General features: G+C 36.2%; 1 protein-coding gene across 3 annotated transcripts in view; it reads left to right on the forward strand.

Annotated features, from left to right (window-relative positions):
* Positions 1-730: 730 nt before the first annotated feature.
* Positions 731-21,558, forward strand: part of LOC139964383 (uncharacterized) — a 117,170-nt gene continuing 96,342 nt past the window's right edge. Inside the window, exons 1-2 of one of the 3 annotated variants that reach the window (XM_071965964.1) lie at positions 731-915; positions 1,489-1,667. In XM_071965964.1, the coding sequence (XP_071822065.1) occupies positions 1,639-1,667 (29 nt within the window). In that variant the 5' untranslated portion in view covers positions 731-915; positions 1,489-1,638. Of the gene's footprint in view, positions 1,668-21,558 lie in introns of all 3 variants that reach the window. The other 2 variants (XM_071965962.1, XM_071965963.1) reach the window with 2 other exon arrangements.

The raw sequence follows: 21,558 nt of genomic DNA on the forward strand, positions 1-21,558 counted from the left end.
GGTGTTGGCGACCCTGCATGTAAATTGCATGGCAACGAGGTGAAAATCAAATATCGAAATTGCAAAGAAATGATTAAATGCAAAAAGAACATTAATGATTCAGCTGTCGACGTTGTTTATTTTTAGAAATTATTCGTCTGCCTTACGCTACAATGAGTCGCATCCGACTCTATCACAGCTAAACCTTTACCTCCCGCCATCATTTATGATGGAGTCAACATAATCTCAATCGTTTCATGATATCCTTTCCTCACAAGTTCATGGTAATCTTTTTTTCACCCATACAAAACAAACAACTTCACATAACTTAATCACTTGGAGGTTAGATGTGTGGTATAACATCCGCCACATAGATCTGTCGTCGGTTTCCTTCTTAGTCCACTTAATCCAATTCAGTTATCCATGAACATTTAATTCGCATTTTATTTATGATAAGACTTAATCCATATAGCTAGGTTCTATTCGCGATGACAATGTTACTTAGTTGGAGAACAAAGGCAAAACGAAAAAAAAAGAAACTCTGACAAATTAGTCCCATTTTTCCGGTATCCAGCGTTCCCAAGTTCCTCAAAGTTTCTATACTTCGTACCCATTAAAAAAGCTTAACTCCGCCTGTCAAGGTGATAAACTTCCTGTAGAGACAAAAAGGATTATACACATTAAGGAAGCGACTACAGCAGTCTCCGCCCATCCGTCACAGCCAGGCAATTACTACTGACATCAATAGCCTTTGTACGTACACTCGCAACCCTTGCTTGTTGTAGCTTTCACGGAGTGTTGGTTCGTCTGCTAAGATCTGTTGGCCGCTCATCAGGCCCGGGAAAGGTAGGACCGAAACCGCTTGTTGCTTAAAAAAAGGGATTCCTATAGCTCCTCCACTAGCTATTTTATCTTGTGTTTTGGAAACCACAAATGGTAAGATTTAAAAGGATACCAGTTCACTTGTTTCAATGAGTTTTTGTTTCACATTTTCCAAAGCTAGTTTTCTTTTTCTGGAGCCTGCAATTCGAATGAAGCAAAGGTCAGCATTCTGTAAGCTGTGTCACTAGCCCACGTGGAGTACGGTATTACTCCAGTAATATATAAACGTGACCTGATGCGGAGAGCACGATAAAAGTCACTTCTGGTTTCCGGATGTTAGATTTCAGCCTTTCTGGATATAAGCATTCGCTCGGAGTCGGGGAACGAAATAAACAACGAGGAACACTTTTTTTTTGTTGCTTCAAATGTGGGATAGTATATAGATGAAATTCAAGTTCACTTTTTGTGAAAACTCTCTTTTAATATAAGCCACCAATAGTTAACCATATCTATACATTTATTCATCTTTCCAAAAAAAGAAAAAAAAATTGCGAGACCATAATATGCTACATCAGCTAATTAACTAGGGCATATATAGTAACGTGACATACTGTTGGGATTATAAACATAACCGTTGACCGTTCGATTGAATTGATGAGGTGTATTTTATAATCATTTTTGTATCAGCTCTCGTTACAATTTTGGACCGGTTTCCTGCGGATTTTGAGGTGAACACTTACTACTTCGTCGTAACGGTTCCTGTGACCATGAAAAAGTCAATGTTCCACTAGCGTGAAGTACTATGCAGCCGAAGCTTACACAGTTACGAGCGCAACAATGTTTGCATCACCTAAACGGATACGTTGGTAAGTTAAACAGGAATTTGTTGTATCATATAGGGCAGGACAGTCGGTTCTCTAATGAATTGTTGATTAATTTCGTTGTGTGTTCTTGTTGTTGCTATTGTTGTTTTGAACGGAAAAGACAAAGGTCTGGCTGTTCAGATGACAGCTCGAGCACTAAAATATTTGGCTGGTGCCGAGGATGGGGATGTTTCTTTGTATGAAACACTTGAGGCTTCGCTATTCGGGGCAATGTTTAAAATAAGTATGCAGGCATGGGATTAATAAGGTATTTCCTTGAAATACCGGCCGGTGGGAGGAGGGGTAGTGGTTTAGTGGGTAAACTGGGGAGGAGGGTGAAGGAGGAATCTTCTCATAAACCAACTTCCGAGTTCCTTTAACCAGTTTAACCGACCGACTAAACCCGGCTAAATTTGTAGTTCAATGACCTTATCGTGTTAAAAAAGTACGGATCAGGTCCAAATTACCTCGCCTGTATATGTTACGTATATGGATTGTTTATCATGTGGGTTATAGCATTGGGATTAGAATGAAAGAGTATAGGGCTAGAGTTCCTAAACCTAACCCATATTACATATTTCAATGCAAGAAGTGAAAGCAATGAACGTACAGCCTCATTTGGCAAACCAAAAATAATTCTCACGAGGTTTAATGAGAATTTATACGAGGTCCCCTCCTTCGTGAGAATGGTACGAGGTACTGTGAGACCAGCCACAGACCAAACGAGAATGAACAGAGGTCTCGCGAGAATAACACGACAACTAGTGTTAAGAATTGTATACGATACCTCGCAAAAACCAGCAAAAGATTTAATTAGAAAGAAATGAGACCTCGCGAAAACGCACACAATAATATGTGAGAATGGTAGCCTATACAATACCATGTTGGAGTTCTTATGAGAAAGGCCAGTAAGAGCTTGCGAGGTTAACACAAGATCGTTTTTCCATCTATATGTGTCTATACACATCATGTAAATGATGTATATCAGAACCATTAATATCAAATTAAAACAAAAAACATTGTTTCAAAAATAGAACCTAATAATATATATATATATATATATATATATCAAAATTATCAACCGATAAACTGTTGTAACAAATTATGTGTAACATTCTACCCTTGTTTTCTACAAGAGGGACTGTATCCCACCCCCCCCCATAACTATAGCTAATTATAGCCTAATATTTACTCCACTCCTCCCAGACATGACGTCTCTCTCTATGAAGTTAATATCTTAACTGAATATATGACAGGATATATATGGACAACATTTGACTAGTTATCTGTTCGTGAGATATATGTGTTCTCTTCCATATACCTGCTCACATGTGGCGAGCGGGAAAATGTGTCATAGGCCTATTGTAGACAATATACTGTACTTCAATCCATAAATTGGTTATTGGTATTTCTTGGGTCATGTTGAGCTAAAGTTGTTTAAACAGCATGATTCTCACCTCACGCCATGCTCTTGCAAGAAGCCATGTTTTTTCAAACCGATCATTTTTGTCTCCATACCAAGCACACAAACACATATACATACACATGCAAACATACACTGCTTTCAACGTCCTCGTATGCTGGTTGTATTTCATGCAGGATGACCCCCAAAATAGATAAATAAATCAATTTAATAAAACAATATTAAAACCACCCTTATAAGATGACCACCACTGACCTACAAGGCCTGGATTGCTTTGAGTTGGTACAGCACGTCTTGTAATCGTGTATGGTAAGCCATGTGGGACAAGCACTGCATAATATATCCGCGTATTAATTCGAATATACATGTGTTGTAGCCTACATGTGTAAAGTTTCGCTTTTTGAAGCGATCTCGCGAGCCCGCCAAAACATTTATCGTTGGTATATGTACACAGCAAGAGCGGAAATGTTTTTTCGTGTATATTCTAATTAATCCGTGCATATATTGGATTTAATCCCCATATGTATTTTATTTAAGACGTGTATATATTCGAATTAATACGTGTATATATTCGAATTAATACGCGGATATATTTAAGCCATATGATTGGCTAATAATATATACGCGTATATATTCCAATTAATACGCGTATAAATTCCAATTAATACGCGGATATATTATGCAGTGTTTGTCCCACATGGCTTGCCATAATCGTGAGGTCGAAATGGTTTGGATCCCGTACAAGGCAATGATTCCTTTGCTCGTTTTAAAAAAAAAATGTTTTGATTTGGATTTCGGCAGACTGGCTACGATAGTTTGGGTTGTTTTGTCCGAGTCGGCAGAAGTTTGTTGCTTTCCATGAAGCATCCATAAAATTACCTCCGATAGATATAACAAAATAGAGGAGATTTAAGTAATTCTTTATAACTCTGTGTGGAGAAGCTCATCTTGGACATTTATTACTAATCAAGAGTTCATCGTAACGTTATTAAACAGTCATATAGTTGACAGAGGTATACCGTACGTATTATTCCACGTATAGAGACATCACCTTGGTGAAGTTTAAGACCACCAAAATAACTTTATGGAGTTGGAAGGTCACAAGTTAACAACCAACAGTTGCTTGACTTCACATATTTTGGCTCTCCTACAAATAACCAACATGGGAATTCCCAGTGAAAGGTGAACTGTGAAAAAGTACACATAGGCCGATATGTGGCCGGAGTTAGCATCAAAACTCGAAATAATTATGTATGTAATGTATGTGTGTATATTTATGTGTGTATATATATGTATGTATGTATCCTATCCTACCACCACCAATTAGTGTGGGTGATGTTGGTATTTTAACAAGGCTTTAAAGAGATGTGAGACCAGTTTAATACTGTATATACTTGATACGATGGTGTATACCGTGCTATAGTGTGTATAGGCATAGTCACTCAGACGTTGTAACTGAGTTATGTGTGGTTTCGTTATCGTGTCTTGTCGGAACTGCAATATACGTGTGGGTTATAACGTAAGATAATCTCTTATGATCTCGCAATCGCTGGTCCACGGATGTTTTTCACAATTATAACACTAGGAGGTCAAGTGTATTAACCGATACCAAACTACATTTCAAGTATATTCCTGTAAACTGCGTGCTTTATAGCTTACTTAATCTTACACACATCTGTAAATATCAACAGCAAAGGATACTGTCATACTATGACATATGACAAAGCTATTAACCTAAGTACAGCCATATCTATTCTAGCAACATTCGGACTTTCTCAAATGCACTATTCCGTATACAATCGGTAGCCTTCATTGATTCATCATTATTATTCCCGTGGTACTATAATGTAGCTTAGAGTAAAGTAGTTCCATGATTTCATAGCCATAACTTACTTCAACTTTAGCGACGGAAACCGAGATTCTTGGTGCAGTCTTTGAAATGAACTATAGGGGCCAAAACAGCTTCCGTTACAGGTTGTTCAGGAACTGATATATATATATATATATATATATATATATATATACCGTATATATATATTATATATATAAATAAATATATATATATATATACCGTATATATATAAACCGTATATATATATACATATATATATATATATATAAATATATATATATATAAATATATATTTCTATATATAATATAATATATATATATATATATATATATATATATATAATCATTTGCAGAGAAATTAACCAGAAAAAATGCTAACCGTTGTAAAATTTAATTTATTCGTCTGTAAGCTATGTATGGAACAAATATTTCTCTCGTCTTTGAGTGTTCATCGAACACGCAGGCCAATTCTGTCAGCTCCAATTCTTCTTACGTACTGACAATTTTCAAGTTCAACCCCCATCGGTGGTCACAATTAGAAACTTCTTAATTTTTCCGGTTCATATCCGCTTCTAATGATGAATAGCTCTCATGCTGGTACTTCTAACAGCTCACAGGTGCTACCTTAAAATCGTTGTGTACTGCTGACTTATGGTACAGAATAATTCTAACCGGACAACACCGTGGGAATTACCACAAAGGAGCCGTAGTACTGTACATGGGAAGCATCAATTGTCAAAAAAAAAGAAGGAAAAAAGGAGCACGAATAAGTGGATGTTGGAATTAATGTCTGTTATAAGTAACGTTGGTATTTGAATAGAATACGTGCCCTCGGGATATGGTTAAATGCTTGAAGATGGTCTCTTAACTCCTACCTTTGATTAAAATTAATCCATGGTGACAAAGTAGACCCAACAGGAGCCAACTAACCCCTACCCCCCCCCCCCCCAACATCATATGGTTTTAATGGCTCAGTTGGGGTTGACTTTTAACCATATGATTATTCATTAGGCAGATTAGCCACTTAAAAACTTTCTGTATCTAAGTAAACTATAACGATGATGTTTTTTTAATATTAATGTTCGACCAACATGGAAGTCTGTTGTAGTCCTTCGTTTCTTATTGAGATGTTAGATTGTCAAAACTCCATATCTCTCTGAACCGAAATTATACAACAAATCATTTGTATTGGCTTAATTCTGAACTGATTCCTGCGATTTTCTTAAATAATAACAATTGATAAAATAATCAGCGGAACAATAAATCTTTGTGAAGTGTCGAGGATGCCAGTAAAAAAAAAATTCCGCATTTGTAAAATAAGTTTGGTTCTCATCGAAAAGGCTCGATGTGGGACAAATTTGTATCTGGTAACAATCTAATATTATCTCCGCCCGCATTGTCTCGACAGATGAGTCGGGGAAACCTCTGTTCGTAATTATGTGAATTCTTTTGATCTCGCTTTCCCTATATTTCTCGTCCCCAATAATAAAACAAAATGAAAAGTTTGACCAGGACACCCTGACCACAAATTACACATTGATGCTAAGAAAACATTCCCAGTGTCTCACGTTCAAGGACAAATCAATATATATAGATAATAAAAGAAAACAAAAGCGTTTAGAAAAGGTAAGCCATGAAAACAAAACCAGCCCCTCATTGAATTAAAATCCTTATTTCGAATATCCGAAGATACTTATAGATGCCTAAAAGTTCAACCATTCATAGTTCATACTGCAATGTATATATCTATTGTTATATATATATTAGATACTGAGATATTCATATAGCACATTGCATAAACGCATAATCTCTAAAGCAGCTCTTATCGTTCACATTGGAAGTTTTCTTAACTTTTCCGATTCTGTTCGACAAAGTTTTTTAATCAGGCACATAATAATGTAGTTCATTGGCTTGTCTATTCAAAGTACGGTCATTTGAAATAATGACGAAAATCATTTAAAAATCAGTTGAAAATCTCCAATTTGCTGTTTACATGTGAAGTGTCTGGTCGATGATATATGTTGAGGAAACCGTATGGATACATTCAATTGCTCATAAACCTACAATTTGATGTCTAAATTGAGGAATAATTATTAATTTATTCAAGTGGCTTTTGAATCTTCGATCGAATAATATTGTTAGAAAATACAAGTAGTTGACATATCCTATATTCTGCAGACAGAATCGCGCTCCTATAATAACATATAATCTACTTCGTTGGTACTTATTGAAAAAGTCAACAAAGTAGACCACAAAAAAAATCATTAAAAAAAAAATACGTTTGAGTCATATTGAACTCATCTTACATGCATTCAAAGGGTCACTCGCACTTACATTGTTTTAACCAGTGCAATAATTAGGGTTGACTCAGTTCCACATTGCAATCCCATATGCAGGTCATTATTTGCCATACTTTCACGTTCAACTAAAGTACTAAACATAGGACACTGTCACACATTTTTGGATCTGATCCCTACTAAAGTATGAATTTATCCTTACTTACAGTCAGGGTTCGCAGGTTTCTTCCGGGGGTGGAAAAAACCGCGGAATAAACCGCGGTTTATTCCACTCGGAAGAAATAGGTTTCTTCCAGTTTCTTCCGGACAAAATGGAAGAAACTCATTTTTTGGGGAAAAACTGTTGATAAAGTTTCATAACAACCTGCAATGATTTCTAACTATGTAATAAATGGACAAGAAGCACTATAGTGTCATCTAGGTTGTCTATATCTAGGTTTGAAGCACATGACCTGCTTCCAGCATATACTGTACACAATATAGTACTAGGCCACTAGCATCGGACAATTCAGGGAACAACTATGGGCAAGCAATATTTTGCAGACCAAGATGGTCCTGATTATAGCCCAGTTCTTAGTTAAAAACTAGTTTCTGAGTGGAGGGGCAAGTGTTCCTTGGAAATTAGTGTAGGCCTACTACAATGCACACTCATTACTACGATTACATTGACCACTATGACCATATTTTGTTGAGATTGAACTCAAGACACGAGGGTTACAGATTCGACTGGAAGTTGTAGTGTGAAATGAGGGCTGGCTCGTGGCCAGCTCTGTTTAATTGTGGATGTTTGTTCTTTTTGCTGTTGGGATTACAAGTCCTTCTGTTAACTACAAGTTGTAATTTAGGGAGTTGCAGAAATTAAACTGTTGCCTAAATCTAACAGATATTGTTCGGCTATTTTCTTGGTGTTAATTGTATTAAATCCTCAGTGCATGGGCCAATCCAGGTTAATCATTCATACAGTATGGCCAGTTATGAAATTCTGGTTGATGGGGGGATCGCGAGATGATAAGTAGTCCTTCAATATTGTGATATAAAGCAAACATCTTTTGGTGTAGAAAACAACCCAAAATTATAATCAAAACAAAAATATCATATTTTGATGGTTTCAATGGTATGCATTTCAGTCAGATGGTGGTAAACTATATTTGTGTCTTTATCATGTATGTGGGTTGTGCTGCGTATATGCCAATTTTCACAGTTTCTTCCAGTTTCTTCCGGTTTCTTCCAGTTTCTTCCGGAAGAAACTGGAAGAAACCTGGAAGAAACAGGTTTCTTCCAGTTTCTTCCACGTCCCCGGAAGAAATAGGTTTCTTCCGGAAGAAACCAAACCCTGCTTACAGTTTACAGTGCCAAAGCCCATGGTAAAAGAATAATTTATTCATGTAATTAAAAAATGTAGACAGGAGAGAATAAAAAATTGATATATACTACCCCTCTCTTTATATTTGTTTCATCTACACCTGCAGGCTCGTTACCTGGGTTATATATCTTTATTTAGACTCTCAACGAGAATATTTTTAGAAATGTAATCTTAAATTGTGTGGAACGACGATGTTAATCTTTACGTGTCATCGTAATAGCTCTCTGTTTCCCCCGTCTTGATAACATGTGACGGGTATTGTCGAAGGAGAAAGAAATATAACAGCAATGAATCACTAATGCCAAATACCTTTGCCCCATAATCGATGATTTCGTCTGGGCAATTAAATAGATGTTTACAAATGTACGTAAATAAACTATACATAAACACGCATATACTGTACTTATACATTAACATGTACATAAATATAATATATATATATATACATAAACAGATATGCACATATATATATATATATATATATATATATATATATATATATACATAAACAGATATGTATATATATATATACATATACAGATATGTATATATATATATACAGATATGTATATATATATATATATATACATAAACAGATATGCACATATATATATATATACATAAACAGATATGTATATATATATATATATAGTTATATACATATACAGATATGTATATATATATATATATATATACATATACAGATATGTATATATATATATATATATATATATATATATATATATATATATATATATATATATATATATATATATATATAAACAAATATATCAAGGCTTGAAATTTATCGTAACGCCAATTTCTGCGTTTTTTGTGTTACCTCAGTGTCCTTGTTACCCGTTGTCATAAAGTCTGAAGAAGTGAAAAACCGCAAAGGAAATGAATAAGACTTTTTGGTGTTACCTTTGCATTCTGTCTCACCTCACATGCTTTTGCGCGATCCATCATATGTTCGAGTGTAGATCACTAAACGTCTTTGGTCTATGCTTTTCGAATTTAGAGGTTCCTGTATTACAGTGATAGGTTTAACAGGGAACAAGTGATTGCTATTATACCACTGGTGTATCCTTATCTAACATCATGAAGGAACTCGCGCTCGTATTCGTGAATGGGCTTCATTCTGGCACGGCATATGATTTGAAATGTTTGATATAGTAGCTATACCGATGCACCAAGGGACTTTAACTGCTCTCAGTTGGTCCACTTCTATATCTACTTAAATATTATGCATAAACAGATGATGCTTTTTCACTGGAGTCACTGGACACTTTTGAAAAATTGACAAAAGATTTGCATTATCATAATAAATGTTCGGTCTGAACGTTTCATTTTGGCCCACCGCCTGTGACGTATATTGGTGGCGTTTGTTTGTGTGTGTGCGTGTGACATCCGGGTTTGTTAACCAAACTCAAAAAGTACTTGATGGTTCAATTAATACTTGACACGTGGATCCATCTTTGTGTAACACAATAACGTGTAAGGTAAAGATTGGATTAGTTTGGTATGTTAACCCACGTTAGTAAGTACAAAAACCCTATCGTGATTTGTAAAGTTCAAATGTCAAATTGACGTCAACAGAGGTCAAACCTGAAATCCTGTTAAACATTGTTATTTGTTACTCAGTATGTAGAGATTATTAGGAAGTGGGTGGTTCCTTGCTGGAAGCATAGGAAACTATGCAGTCCTATTGGCCAATGTGTGTGTGTGCGCGTGTGTGCGTTTGTTTTTCTATCTGACCGAGGACTTGAACAAAAGAATTTCAGGTCCTCGGTTGTGATTTCTAAAGAATCACCACGTCCTCGGAAGAATTCTATTGTATGGGGTATTGTTAACGTTAGGGTACGTGGATTTGAGCAATGGAAAATACAATGGGGTCCTCGGTCTGAATGTAATACAAACATGTATGTGTGTGTGTGTGCGTCTGTGACACTTGCTTGGGTCCGCGATAACTGAGAGATGAATATTTGTCATATTTGCTATGTAGATGTATTATAATGAGGAGGTGTGCTCTTTTGTTTTGGGGCTGACTTTATGAACATTATTAAAGTTAAGGGGTCAAAACGTAAACAAATTACATCTCAATAAATATGCATCATTAAGTCGGATTGTACCCAAACTATACGTAAACAGTTGTTGGTTAATATCTGGCCTAACTTTTTGGGGGACATATCTGGGCCTTAACAAATTCTTGGCCATTTTTTGGGCTGGGTGAACGCAGAATTGATTTCCACCTCAACTGCATTTTCTGACACATTCTTTGGGCTCGAATTTGTTGGTCCTTATATTTTTGGGACCATTTAGGCCCCACATTGTCTTTACAAAGTGTAACTTGCATGAACTTCATATTTAGAATGTATAGCCCCTTAGTTATTGCAGAAGCCAAATGACCTGTGAAGGTAAAGGCTATTTGAGGTTAACAGAGGTTAGCTCCAAACGTAAATCTTTGATGAATATTCAGACTCGATATATATTTACCTCATTGCAAGAACCTTGCTGATCACTTCAAGTCCACACGCCACATTGGTCATAACTTCAAAATCTTGTCTGCAGCGTTACAACGTGACAAGGAACCACCACACAGTTTTCTGACATTACACATGTATTTGCAGCCCGATCCCACTTCATGGTGTGTTTAATGCATATGCATGACATTTGGGCTCTTTGACCCAAGTTCAAACGATACAAGTGAAGACGATTGATCTGTGATAGCTGCCAGTAGTAAGTTGTGAAGTGTAGTACTATATAGCGACCTGTCATCAAAGATAAAGGAACAATTTGTAAATTTGAATCGTAATCATACACTGGTGGTAGAGACAAGTTTTTAGTCACAAAGTCACATTTCAGTAAAACAGTATGCATAGTAAGTTAAGAAAAGATCACAGTAATTAAGAGAATAAAATAACACCACAAGTGAGCCTTAGAATGTGTTTGGTATGATATGTGTCACTGTATGTGATGATTAGTACTCAAAGGATAAAACTGATTACCTTTTGGGTTTATCCTCAGCAACAGCTATATTACACTAGATAAGGAGTATGACTCCGTAGGACTAGATGGAGTATGTCCTATATAGGTGATTAAGGTCATAATAAGTGTCAAATGTGATGCAGAGTATACAAAGTAAATCTCTGCAGTGTCGCACGGATATACTGTATTATGTACATTCATGCAAGAACTAACCAGGCCCTAAAACTAGTACATACCACCTCAAACGCAAGAGATTATAACCTAGCAGAATGATTGACCACAATACAAAAGTATACTCATTGCGTGGACGTATCGACGTACTGTAGATTTGTGAATTTAGCTATCAAGCTTTCAAATGGCGTCGAAATTGATCTTGTGCTAAATTACCGCGACGCAAATGACATGGGTCCGAGGTGCACGCTGATCGTGGATGCATCATTATATGGGCTAGGGGCAGTAATAGCCCACAATGTACATGGTGCAGAGAAGGTCATAGCATTTGGCTTTGTCGTACGTTGTCCAAAAACTGAGAAGAAAACGATGGTGCAAACTGCAATGAACTTACAAGTGTTTTAGCGTAAAATGCTTTGACCTGCAGTAATGTTTGGTAAAGCAAGATCTAACACAAAAGAAACAAATTCAAATCACGTTCTTCATAGGACGTTAGTCATAGTTACTGATTAGTGCATAAGTACAACACGTACAGAAGAAATTGGGAATTCTTATTTCATGTCGATACATGGCGTCGGTGAAAGTTGCTTTGAAGCACGTAAGAAATTTTAAAGAAATTGACATTTATGTCTGGTAGTAATGTCATAACAGTCTAACTATCGCATTAAGGTATGCTTAGATCAATCATATGCTGCGACTTCCTGATAAATAAAAAAAAATTCACAAAGGTTATATCACTTTCTGATAGTGACAAAAAACCGTGCTTTGGCGATTTCATTTAAGCCGCACAAGTACACTAATAATCTTTTAATAGATATTTCTTGTTAACTTTAGCGTAACGTAATTTATTTGTCCAATTACAAGTACTTGTTGTATTAACTGGACATTGATATAACTATATGAGGGCAATAATTAAATAACCAGTCATAAATAGTGAAATATACGAAGTGGGAACGGCTGTGTATTTTTGAAAGATCGGAGATCCTAGATATCGTTATGATGCCAACAGGTCAGAATTATGGCACCGTTTTATAACTATGAAGATTGTGAAAACGATCGGGCCTCAATATACTAACTTGATAAATAACTTACCGAGAAAGTGCTTGCGGCGTTTATATCAGACGTAGTACTGTAGGTTTGTTATGCTTCCTTGAAGCATTTCGCAGATCTGCAAAGACATATACTAACAAAGTTACGTAAATTGGATGTCGACGAAAGTTATTAAATGTTTTATAGAAATTTGAAATGATTAACATGATGTACATATATATATATACCCCCTCTACATCAGGGGTTCCCTAACTGGGGTGCATGAACCCCAGGGGGTGCGTGAGTCCATCCCAGGGGGTCGTAAGACGTTTCTGAAAGTCAAAACTAGAGTACCTTTTGTTGAACTAAAATCTGATATATCATATAAGTTAGTAATGTATAGAAACGTCATACCTATCGACAAACTCTTTTCGCGTTCCATACGCATATGTTGCCATAGTAATACCGTACCATGCATGTGATAAATAACTGAATTATGAAACAGACACAGGCCGCATGACTTTGGTGAAGTTGGGGTACGCTTGACAGTACGTCGTGAAGATAAAGAGCTGATCTCATCTTGAAGTTTCCAAATAAATATTTGTTCATCTCTTGTTTTTTTTTTCATTACAATATTACAATATTACACTATGAACTTGATCGTTTACAAAGCACTGTTATGCGTATTATAGTATAATAATGACTCAGATCGTGTCTCGATAGGTTGGGGGTTCGTGGACAACTCTGACTTCCACAGGGGGTTCGTGTGGGGATAAGGTTAGGGAAATCCTGCTCTATAGGCTGTTTAGAACATTTATTTTTCCTGATAGTAGTTTTATCGTATTATTGTAGGTTCTCATTTGTATGTTATGTATGGATGCAGAAGACGTGCACTTCATTTGATTCAAGAGTGTACGACTTTGCCTGATCTGTTATTTGGAATGTTGGCCAAGTGTATTTCATACGAGACACAAATTAGATGAAATACAGTAAAGTAGTCTTCGTTTCAATGTTTACGTTTCTCAATATCGAGACTTTGCCCTCAAATCAGGTATAAAGCATTTAGAAGCATATCGGGTTATGTGTGTAGGCCCTAGTAATCGACAGACCATTAAACTCTTACCAATGCTTTTAAAGACACCTGCATCAAATGTGAAACTTATTGCAGACGACCCCATGTCCGTTCTATACACATCTCAATGGGAAGACGGCAAACCATAAACAAAACTTGGCCTCACACACATACATACACCCAAACATACACACATATATATAAATATATATATATATGTATATCAAATATGTATATTTATATACAGTATATATATATAAATGAAAATCGTAATGAGTTGGAAAATCAAGAACAGTGAAAAAACTTCCAGCCTCCACCGGGATTCGAACCCGGGCCTCCCGCTCTGTACGCGGACACCCTAACCAACTAGGCTATGGACGCTGATTGTATGTCCAGAGGTTCGAAACCGGTAAGGAAGGTCGTAATTCCACTGTAGGCGTTTGTCACCCCTATCGAACAATACTAGTTCTGTTTTTGGTGACATATTTTTCCTTACTCTAGGGATCAAACATGATGCTAACCAACTCGAAAATCATTTGTGATCCCTACAGCCGGATCTCGAAAGAGATACTTTGAACAGACTTTATGTTAATGGAATGGAGGTAAACGACAAAGGCAAATAAACATAAATATATATAATATATAATATATATATATATATATATATATATATATATATATATAGACATATATATATATATATATATATATATATATATATATAAATTCCAACCTACATACATACACACATACATACATGATACATACATTCATATATACCTACCTACATACATACATACGGTGTTAAACTATGACCATAACAGGGCACTGTTATGATATAGCTGTGGAATTGTTGAAGTGCACGCTGCTATGTATAGCGCAATTTGGTATACTAGAGTAGTGTAGCATATAAGTCTATGTGAACAGACACAGTGCTCACCGCATATACGAGGTACTACTTTCTGCATTTTTCTGCTGACATGGCCCAATCGCGGACACACGTGCTATCCTGGCCTTTGATTACTCTCTGAAAAGACTCAACAAGTTCCTTTCGAAAGTAGGAGTCGGAAACCCTGGAAATAAAGCTAACTCCGGGATTACGCAGGTACTCTGCAACAAGCACATTATGATCGATTGGTCTTTGGCTTTTCATACTACACAATATCTCGATTGTCGCAAGTTTTGACATTAGTGTGTGCCTTTCCCACGTAGGGTGGACAATCACAACAATTAGCGGTTATACTACTTTGTAGGGATTAAGAAATGGGTCTGCTAAACTGTTAGAGTATAGCTGGTTCATTATTCTAGCTTTCATTATAGAATAGACCACCAGATCGCTTCCATGACATACAAGAATTTGAAGAAACATGCTTCAAAGACCAGCTGGTACCTCGCACTGAACGGTATCTGAGGCGCAATATTGAAGCAAAAAAACAGCAAATCTGTTTGCCATACTGTGATGCCAAAACAATCTTTGTCCTAAAAATAAAAGCTATACTTATGCGTTTCAAATCATTTTGACAATATATCAAATAGAGGCATATCTCTCAGCTAGTACCAGTGTTTCGACTCACATTTTGCATGTAAAATACTAGAAATTTTATTGTTAGCCATTAATTGCATTCTGAGGGCAACCTGACCATTTGTAGGTTGATCTTGCTAAACGTAGACTCTCTTCCAAATTTGGAATAAACTCTCTAGCCGATCTGCAAACTTAGTAACCATTTTTATCCGCAAATACTAAAATTTGTCGACTCCATATATTCTCAAGCAAACACTTTCCTACTGTACTCTATGGACTTTTAGGAATATAGTTGAAAAGTGACAACGTCGTACGTGTGTTTTTGTTGGAATGTTTTCAAACTGATAAGATATATTTTATCATGTTGATGTATTTCTGTCATATATGATTATCATGAAAACATAACCCTCGTTTTCGAACTGAAAGACAGTAATTTTAGATCGTACAACGTGGTATGTGATATATGCGTGACATTTTACATATTAATCTGCGAGTCTGAACGAAAGCCCGCACTCTTTTTGAAAATATTAAAATATTACAAAACATAAGAACCGTCGTGATCCTGGTCAAGTTAACATGGGAAGTGATGACAGATTGTAAATCTTTCTTTTAACAACTCTTAAAATAAGTAAAATGAAGAACGGCCATCTAAACTGATGTTTGAAAGGGTAAAGGATAAAGGATAAAAGATAAAGGGTATGTACATGTATATATATATATATATATATATATATATATATATATATATATATATATATATATATATATATATATATATATATATATATATATATATATACTGGACCCCAATCCAATAGACTTGAGAACCCTCCTGACCAAACCTGATCATGGCCCAATCGAGGTATAGTGTGGTTTCGGTTCTCTCTGGCCCTCCTTCGCTCCAACCAATGTTTCTCGGAGCAACATGATCGTGAACTCCTGGTATGCACACTTGAAATAAGTCACAAACCTAACATAGATCCATTACCCTTTGCATTACATTCAATAAAATGATAAGTTTACCACACCTAGCTATGTGTTCATACAGAAAACACGAAGGTACAACGTGTATTAACACTCACTTCCACTGTTGCTAATTTATTCTGTCTATGTAGTTAAAATCAGACACATTGTCGCTTATACACACGCATGCAGCTACCAACACTGAATTATAAATTAGATCACAATGGTGGAGTTAAAAGGTTCAAGTGATGGCACCATTAACTAGGGAAATGATTTCCAATTAAAAGTGTGAGTAACGTGTTGTAGTTTACACAAGTTTTATTTTGGATTAACGAAGAAGCCGGTTATCTGACTGTGTCATTGATTGTTAAGACATTTATAATAGCAATTAAAGCACTATAGTGTATGTGTAAATCATCAGTTATATTTTCATGGTATTTTATTTTTATGATTATCATAAAAATACCATGATAGCACAGTTTACTATCATGATAGCACAAACATATGATGATACACGAAGAGCCATAAATGTATCGTTTGATTGGCTCGATGTGTACAGATTATTATCATGTTAGGCCTATGCTATTTCTTGAATGCACATTATAGGAGTGATAGTACCATAGTATGCACATAGGTTATATAAATATAGGCTATATATATATATATATATATATATAGGCTATAATAGGCTATATATATATATAGGCTATATATATATCATATATATATATATATACAGTATATAGATATAGACGTAGATAGAGATATAGATATAAATATTGATACAGGTACAGGTACAGGCACAGGTATAGGTACAGATACAGGTACAGGTACAAGTACAGGTACCGGTACAGATACAAGAACAGATACAGGTACAGGTAGAGATACAGATACAGGTACACATACAGGCACAGGTACAGAGACAGGTACATATACATATACAGGTACAGGTACATAAACAGGTACAGATACAGGTACAGATACAGTTACAGATACAGATACAGGTACAGGTACATATGTAGATACAAATACAGATACAGGTACATATACAGGTATAGGTACAGATAGAGGTACAGGAACAGATACAGGTATAGGTACAGGTACAGATACATATGCAGGTAACGTATTATACGTATACACTGCTGTGATCCGATATTAAACAGCCTCGTTTATATGATGCATGCGCCAACATTTGTCGGTGAGCAGTTTTTGCGGCATCACCTCAGTCAATATAAGTATTCTTGGTACTGAAGGATGAGATCATGGTGGTATCTTGTTAGTATTTGCACAATAGAGTAATCACGCAACTACATTAGTTGCACTGTAATCAACAGCATACATGACTTAGCATGTGTTCTGACTGGGTGGTTCACCATAACATCATACATAAGGAACGCTCTTCTCCCCCCCCCCCCCCCTCGTTACATTGTTATCAAAAATGTATAATACCCAGGTTACGTATTATATATCGTGTCGTGTTTCAATACATGCCACATACTACCCTAGACATCAAGATTACAAACATCATCTACGTCTGTCTACCAATATCCCTGCAAGGGTATGTCAGGAACCCGTTTAGAGTCTGATGATAGTTTGAGGCCCACATAAGGTATGGCTTATGTCTTTGTCCTATGTAGTACGTCCTTTGTCGTACCGCAGAACACCAAATGAAGTTCAGTTTTGTGACTCTTTTTGTGAGAGCTAAGGTCATCTTAGGTGCTAATAATTTCCTTCTAATTGAACCTGTGCGATTTTATCACCACAAATGATCTTATGCATGGCTGCTGAGAAAACATGGCACGGAAACCTACTTCCATTTGCTACTACGCTTTATTCTTTCCCCTGTGTTTTGTTGTGAGAGGCAAATAAAAAAGTGCGCAAAGTTGACCTTTTGACACAAACTTATTAAAACAGTTAAAGCGAAAACTTCCTTTTTAGTATCGATCAGTGACATTTTGTTTTGTTCTGTCCTCGCCAACAAAGAAAAATAACTAAACAAAATGAATAACAATAGCTTATCGCTTTCTTATAATGCCCCTAAAAACAAAACCTCGCTTCTTCCCTCGATGTATGGATACATTCCTCACAAAGATTGTGAACATTTCGCAAAACGTGTAGGAGCTCATCAAGGGGCGCCGCCAGAGCCAGATCGTGCCGCTGGGACGATTATGCCGTTGTGGTCCCTTGCTTCCTTAAGTATATTATAAAAATGAGAACACAACATTCTTTTATTCCGTTTTTTTTTTTCCGGGGCCAATGCTGTAACTATACCTGTCTCCCTTCCCGCACAAGTTAAAAACAATTAACCTTTGGCCAATTGTAACTTGTAACACACACCCAAGTTTGCACCATTCAGACAGTTGCTCCCGGGCACTGCAATGCGCAACATCTGCGCGTCCCCTTCGGGACTAGCTATAAGGTGTAGTCACAAACGGCGCACGCAACTATATATTTACAAGTTTACATCACAGGCCCCCATTTATACACCTGGTTGAAGTGAGGCAAAGAAGATTAAGTACCTTACCCAAGGACACGAAGTAGTGATCTGGCCAGGACTTGAACCTGCAATGCTTAAGATCGCAAATCCATTTGCCTTTCCCGTCATCTGTAGATACTACCATGCAATGTCATTGAATATATGTTGATTCTACAAGAAAAATACTGGATGTAATTTTGTTCAGCAAAGGTCGACGCATAAGTCATTGCGCATGACCGGAAGTCTGGGATTTTGTCAGTTGGATCCTACTACGATTCAGTCCTGATATAGTTAAGAAGATGACATTCTGACAACGAGGCTTTCTAATCTTGCCCAGCCACGCGTTGTACAACAAGTCATTATTTTGTCCTGGCTGTTTATGACAGTTATAGTAATTTTGCCAATGTGAACGGTTACATAAACATTACCATTAGAAGGTGGTTCAGATTGTGCATGATAATCTGTTCAGTTTAGCGGCTAAGCCTATACCTGCCTACATTAAATATGCCTGTATATGATACGTAAACAAGAACCATGATATTGCATATATACCTAGTATGTCTCCTTCTACCCCAGTAACTGTGGAAGAGTTCAAAAGTGATTTCACCCAGACGCCATCTTGTTATGATAAGAATGACTTCCAGACCTTTCCTCGACCATGGATGGTTACTATTATTTACGTTAAACGCATATGAAGTATCTAGTCCTCTGTTTATGTTTCTTGTGCGAAACTGTGCTCCTTTATATACTTCTGTGCTCCCTTATATACGTCGAATGATAATCACTTGTTAAGGTAAGTGACTTTTGCTTAGAAATTGGTTTCAATGTAGAATTCGTGTCTCTTTAAGGAGACACATGTCCTCAACATTCAACTCAGCTTATATTACAGATATCTTTGTAAAGTACAAGCAACTCTCCCAAACAGCTAAGAAAAATCTTGCTCCGTTTTGGAATATCCTAGTTTACCAATCGTGTCTGGGAGCCACAAGGATAGATGAACCTTATTACTATTTCTGGGGTTTTTCTATTTTCATATATCCAAGGTAAAATGTTAACAGTGTTGTCACTAATATCAATGCTATCATTAGGTAAATGTTAAGAAATTCAATGTTTGAGATTCACTATTTGTATAAGGACCCATCCCCATTACATAAAATGAACCTCGAAATAAAATAAAGTTGTTAGCAAACTGCTTATCCACTGTGTAAGCCTGTGTAAGAGAATGTGTAAAAGTAAGTTGGCCTGACGTTTCGATCCTAGCAGGATCTTCTTCAGGGGCTAAATGACAAGTAACAGTAACAAAGGGTACAAAACCACGCACAGAATACAGACAGGTTAATGAGCATGGTGAACACAAAAGAGATCGATGTAAGGGGATTAGTAGACAAGGGATGGGGAGAAGAACGAAAGAAACCAAATGGGGAAGAAGAGAGGTAGGAGATAAACTGTAGAGGGATAAAGAGAGGATTAAGTGAAGAGGGTAGGGATGAAATAGGACAAAGAGAGGATTAAGAGAAGAGGGTAGGGATGAAATAGGACAAAGAGAAGATTAAGGGAAGAGGGTAGAGATGAAATAGGTTCATTTTCTATATATAGAAAATGAACCTATAAGAACAAGTAGTATACAGGAAGTACTATACTCCCTCAACGATGTCAATGTTAGACTTGATCAAGTCTTCAACATTGTGTGGGGGTAGAGAGTATTAACTCTGTGATATGTTTCGAAAAAGAAAACGATTTTTGATCTGTTTGGATAAGTTGTTCGTGACATTTATGTCTATCACATAAACCAATAACGATGGCGAGGGTTGCATCTTCCTTAAAAGGATACCATATCCTTCTCAAAGCAGCGTCGATGCAATTGACTTGTGCATTAATTTGGTAGAGCGATATTTTTGTACATATTTCAGCTACTTCATGTTATCAAAAACAACTGCCGTTACCTTCGACAGGACTCAATATAGGCAATTGCACCCAATATTTAGTTCCATAACGATATCATCAGATCATATGGCCCAATGAAGTTTTCAACCCGTATGTGATTACCACTAAAGTTTTTATTATATATATATATATATATATTTCTTCTGAAACTTCTGTTTTACTTCAATTTTTTTTTTACTATACGGGGAAGTAAAAAAAACACATCTTTTTCAGATTATTTCTAATCAAAGTGCTATATCAATTTTCATTTTGATTTGAAATTTAAAGATGATCTTTGTTGGTAATGCATAAACTATCTCTCCAATCCCCTCTGCGGGATGTAAAGTGCGTGATTGTAACCCGACCGTTGTTATAGATACTTCATTATTATCCAATATGCTTCCACAATCCATGGCTCTTTGTGTCTTGGCCTTTAAGGAATTAGGTATACTCAATGCTCATGTATCTCAAAATGCCGGTTAACGTTGAAATTAAAACATGTTAACAGTTAGATGTTTACACAGTGAAGGACGATCTGTATACATATAGTGGTGATTATGACTAGTAGATCTGTCATATTGCTATGCGGCAGTTTGCAATCACCGAAACAATCCGTAATCACTAACGCAGTTTGTAAACGAGGTTGTGTCACGTTTTGTTATAACTGAAACACATTGTAATCAAGTTTCGTGATCAAGGTGATGAGATACATGATTTTTTTTTTATTATCGATGGTTACTGGGGGAAATTAATATATATATATATCTTAAAATTTAAATAAATACAGATGTTTCGTCCTTGACAAACATCATATA

Source organism: Apostichopus japonicus, chromosome 22 (assembly GCF_037975245.1).
Source record: "Apostichopus japonicus isolate 1M-3 chromosome 22, ASM3797524v1, whole genome shotgun sequence".
Classification (NCBI taxonomy): Eukaryota; Metazoa; Echinodermata; class Holothuroidea; order Aspidochirotida; family Stichopodidae; genus Apostichopus; species Apostichopus japonicus.